Consider the following 5,424-nt stretch of genomic DNA (forward strand, 5'->3'; position numbering starts at 1 on the left):
TATATCTGACTCTTTTAGTTTTAGGACTTACAAACAACCGTTATGTGAACAAAACTATAATACTCTCTTTAGCAACTTTGTTGCGAGAGTATAAAAAAAAAGATACCCTAATATATACAACAACGACAATCTGAGTCGTTTTAGCATTAGTGTGTCTATACATATCTTTACATGTGAACTAGTCCGTGGTGCTTCGAATTTCGTTCTGGAAATTTTCTCACACCTTTTTCTCCGCAAGAAGCTGCTCATTTATCAGGAACACCGATACCGCGCCTCTATAGCATATAGTTCCATACAAACTGATTGATCAACATCAAGGTCGTGTATGGAAAACTTAATTATTTGACAAGGTATCTTCACGAAATTCGACATGGATTATTGTCAGATTGGAACTCTATAGCACCGATCAATCAAAGTGAAATTTTTGTACGGAAACTTTTTTATTTGTTAAGGGATTTATAATTTCGGCGCAAGCGACGGCTTCTAGTTTTTAATTGCAGAGACTTTTTATAATATTTTTCGGATGAAGGTCTGGATATTTTTTTATACTCTCGCAACAAAGTTGCTAAAGAGAGTATTATAGTTTTGCTCACATAACGGTTGTTTGTAAATTCTTAAACTAAAAGAGTTAGATATAGGGTTATATATACCAAAGTGATCAGGGTGACGAGTAGAGTTGAAATCCGGATGTCTGTCTGTCTGTCTGTCCGTCCGTCCGTCCGTCCGTCTGTCCGTGCAAGCTGTAACTTGAGTAAAAATTGAGATATCATGATGAAACTTGGTACACGTATTTCTTGGCTCCATAAGAAGGTTAAGATATTAAAATCAAATTTTACACAAAGGATCACATTAGGGAGGGGCATATTTGGACGTATTTTTTTTGGAAAAGTGGGTGTGGCCCCGCCCCCTACTAWATTTTTTGTACATATCTCGAAAACTACTATAGCTATGTCAACCAAACTGTAYAGAGTCGTTTCTTTTAGGCATTTCCATTTACAGTTCAAAAATGGAAGAAATCGGATAATAACCACGCCCACCTCCCATACAAAGGTTATGTTGAAAATCACTAAGAGTGCGTTAACCGACTAACAAAAAACGTCAGAAACACTAAATTTTACGGAAGAAATGTCAGAAAGAAGCTGCATCCAGGCTTTTTTAAAAGTTGAAAATGGGCGTGGCGTCGCCCACTTATGRACCAAAAACCATAWCTCAGGAAGTACTCNACCGATTTCAATGAAATTCGGTATATAATATTTTCTTAACACCCTGATGACATGTACCAAATATGGGTGAAATCGGTTCCCAACCACGCCTGAAATCTCGATTATCACTTTATCATGCGAGAGTATAAAATGTTCGGTGACACCCGAACTTAGCTCTTCCTTACTTGTTTTAATATAGCTTTAAAAATTAGATTATTATTATTATATTAAATTAATCAAATTAATGCTTAATAATTTAATTAGTTTGACGACAACTGCAACTAAAGTCTCTGTGACGCGCATATGGATTGTTCCTCCCGTCTTTTGACAATTTTATCGATTCGCCTTAAGTCAACTATCAGATTCATTCAAGAGTAAACACACGTCATTGCGAACACACTGCTGTAATGCTCAGAGAACATTTGGGCTCAAAATGAAAAATGAGCAATCAATGTTGAAAGTATGTAATTCAATAGAAAAGGTAATGTGTGCTACCAGCAATCGTACCTACACGAATGTGTGTTTATGCCTGCAGACACATGTTAGGGCACGCGTTCCTGCACGGTGATATTTGATGGTGGTGCATATAAGCCCGATCACTTCAGTGCAGGACAAACGCCTTGTGCAAAATGCATTGAATTATATTTATTTAGGGTAGCCAAAATGTGACAGTTTTTGTTTCGAAAAGTAGAATTTATTGATGAAAAATTTTGGCGATAGGGGGGAAATCGTTGCAGCTGTTGTGATTTCACAAAATTTTGTACGTATTAACGTGCGACTATTTGCGTAGGGGTTAACTGCATGTGTATTAATTGCAACATTCTAGGGATGATTTTTCCCWGGGCTAACCTTTACCTGACAATTAAAAATTTCCAAATTCTAGCATTACTTAAAGTTATATGATTTTTATTTAAAATAAAGAACTCATTATAAATAGTACTTGCTTATATATTAATATCAATCAGGTAAGTCTATATACATATATGTTTTACATTTTTTATATGATTCAGCTTTCATCACAATGCACAATCTAGTGCTAGTACAACTAGGCGGCTCCGCTATCGGAAAACCGCTCTCATTCAGGTGTTATTTTCGCGATACAATCCTATAGAGTACTCTAATAATTTATAGTTTTTTAGCGCGACTGCCACCCGCTTTACTGCTGTAACATAGCAGCTGAAAACTTTACTCAAAACGCTATCTAACCCATCCTGCGTCTACTTTCTACTCAGGCAGAGCGAGCGTAATCGGTAAACGTCAACCTTTTGACAGAAGTTCCTATGAGTGTGTTTTTTTTTTCGTTTTAACGCATTTCTACTTTACTGTGCACACAAGTCCTCAGGAGATCTGCTTGTGTACTATCGCAGCGATCCCTCAAAAATCGGTTTTTCTTTGACCATTTATCTATCATAGTTAAACGGCAGAAAACCAAAATGTTTGTGCGTCCATGCACCCTCTGAGTACCGCACAGTCAACTGTGTGTTTCGTGGATCACCACGCTTTGGCTTCTACGGCAAATACATCGAGGATCCTGCTGATGAGTTTGCCATGGGCTGTGGATGCTGCTGTTGTGAAGGCAATACCTGTTGCAGTTGTTGTGTAGGTATTGGTTCATCTAAATGTTGTTTATGCTGGCGCTGTTGGAGGTAATGCTGCTGCTGGTTCTGGTAGGTATGCGGTGGATATTGCTGAGCCAATAGATATGGTGGCTGCTGTGGATACTGATGATGATTTTGATTGTATATTGATTGTCCTGCTGATCCGGCACCATACATTTGGCCGCAATGTGGAAAAGTGCCCTGTGCTGGATAAGGGTTCATTGCGTTTGGTGAATATCCTTGACCACCAGCCATGTAGTTTGAATAAGTTGGCGGAATGGGCCCGTTGGTTTGGGCGCCCAAGTACAAATATTGTCCTTGAGAAGATGGTTGAGCAGGTGGACAAGCTTCAGAGTTAGTGGTTGGGTAATGTGGAAGACCGTGTAGTTCTGGYGTGGCGGGTTCGAGGGTGCGGTCCTTCTTACATTTCATGCGCCTATTCTGAAACCAAATTTTTATTTGACGTTCAGTGAGCGATAACGCATTGGCAATTTCAATACGGCGACTGCGGCTGATATAACGATTCGAATAGAACTCTTTCTCCAACTCCACCGTCTGGAAACGTGTATAGGTCTGACGAGTGCGCTTTGAGTCTTTACCGTCTATAAATAATAGCAACAATAATATTAGTAATTAGTAAATAAATAAAATAACCAAATAATATATAAATGACTGTAGCTATATAAAATATATCATGAAAGGAGATTGTCAAATGCTTACCTGCTGGCAAATTGTCTTCACAGAGGGACCAATTATACTCTGCTGCTGTATCTGTCAAAATTTGATGATTGATTTCATGTTGCTGCAATTGCAATGGCTGCTCTTTATGGTGATTGACAGTTTGATCATGCGGTGACAAGGGTGGTGTGCTAATACCATTTACGTGAGATGTGTTTGTGGGGAGAGTGGTTTTTATTGGTTCAGCAACAGCTGATGCGATTGCCAACGATGGCGGATCTATTGTAGTTGTCGGCAAAGTTGCAGATGCATTTGATGGAGGTGGTGTGAGATAATCGCCAGTTTTACCATGATTCAATTGTTTCAAAGATTGTGGAGAGTATGCTTCCAAATAACTAATTTCTGTTCGGCTTGGCGATGGCAGTGTACTATGAGTGGAAGGTGTCGACATACCACTGCCGTCGGCGGCAATATCCTGGTTCAAACTGGGCGGTACACTGACTGGGTAACCAGTTCCATTATCACTCATTGAATTTAAATTGCATTTGCTGGTTGACTGTTTATTTGGGCAACTAACCTTCTCCATTGTGGTAAAAAAATAGTTTGGATTATACTTCAATTTCTTTGCAGGATTGGTAAGTAAGGAACGTAAAGTGCTGGGTTTTTCTGTCTCTTGTGACAAATTTTCCTCGCATTCAAAGTGTTTTCGCTTAATTGGTTGATTAGTTTGTTTATCCTCAAATGTATTTAAATCCGCGACAACAACAGGACTGTTCTTCGCTTCATCCTTACTCACGTCGGAATTTTCTTGATTCGCCGTATTTTTATAACCAATATACTGGCAGTATGATTCTGCAGATGCTGTGTTGTTATAATTCCATGCTTCACCATCATATATTTGTTCTGCAGTCTTCACTTGATTTGATTTGAATTGATCATAGCTGGGGTGATATACCTTAGAAAAACGGGCGTGATTGTGCATAAAGTTGTTACTACTGGTTGTATCGTAATAAGGCATACTGTTGCTATAATATCCACTGTAAGCATACGCTTGTTGCTGAGTCATCATTGTGTTGTTTGCGTATTCAGCGTAATAGTTGGTAGTGGCCATATTTTTAATACATATAACTAAAATCACGTATATTTATATTTTTTAGCGAGATAACGTTTGCAACGATGTGATACTGTTGAAGTTACTTTAGCAAATGTGGGATTTATGTGTCTGATCCAGCTTAAAATACCCTCGAAACCTCTTCTGCCTGTCTTTTTTTCTAATGTCGTGCTTATTCTATTCCTTTATTTTGGCACACGACCTTCCCTGAAATTTGTTGTTGTTAGTACAGCTCATACTCTGTTCATATCATTGTTGTTGCACCGTTTCGCTCGTCATAGCACATAAATATCCCTTCGCATGACATTTTCGACACATGCTGTGCGCGTTCGACCATCCAAATATGAAGCCGATTGAGTACAAATTCCCCTCATAGACTATGCTGAAAACACTCACTTAGTCTATACACCATTACCTACAAGGGGTGGAAACATATTGCAAAATCACAAAAAGAGGGTCAGGTCAAGAAAAATGTATTGCACTTTTCTGTACTATTTTTGTTGAGAGAAATTTTTATCCGAACGGATAATATCTATGTCGACTCAAGAAACGGTGGAAGTCGGAGTGTAAAACTCGGATAGACACATGAGATTTTGTCCAAGAACAATAGCTAATGTTTGCACTCCTACCTGCTGAGCTCTTTATTGCTTATAAACGATGTTCTTGTACGTGCAGAGGCCATTATTAGCGCGAGATTTTCAACGCTTTACGCCGCTGTATTCCAAGGTCAAATCAAATACTACTAAAGATTTTCGAGGCCAGGCTTACGCTCGTACTGACTAAATACAATGCGCTTCCAACACTGTTCATATGTATATATTGTGACTACCTCCCA

General features: G+C 38.7%; 1 protein-coding gene across 1 annotated transcript; it reads right to left on the minus strand.

Annotated features, from left to right (window-relative positions):
- Window positions 1–2,357: 2,357 nt before the first annotated feature.
- Window positions 2,358–4,684, minus strand: LOC108968147 (segmentation protein fushi tarazu). Its single transcript, XM_018931939.1, has 2 exons — window positions 3,521–4,684; window positions 2,358–3,402 (listed from the first exon to the last, which is right to left on the minus strand). Exons 1-2 carry the CDS (start codon window positions 4,587–4,589, stop codon window positions 2,711–2,713), a joined length of 1,761 nt encoding a protein of 586 aa, XP_018787484.1. The 5' UTR covers window positions 4,590–4,684; the 3' UTR covers window positions 2,358–2,710.
- Between the last annotated feature and the right edge of the window lie 740 nt (window positions 4,685–5,424).

The sequence above is a fragment of the Bactrocera latifrons genome, unplaced genomic scaffold, assembly GCF_001853355.1.
Source record: "Bactrocera latifrons isolate USDA-ARS-PBARC rearing strain unplaced genomic scaffold, ASM185335v1 scaffold_205, whole genome shotgun sequence".
Taxonomy (NCBI): Eukaryota; Metazoa; Arthropoda; class Insecta; order Diptera; family Tephritidae; genus Bactrocera; species Bactrocera latifrons.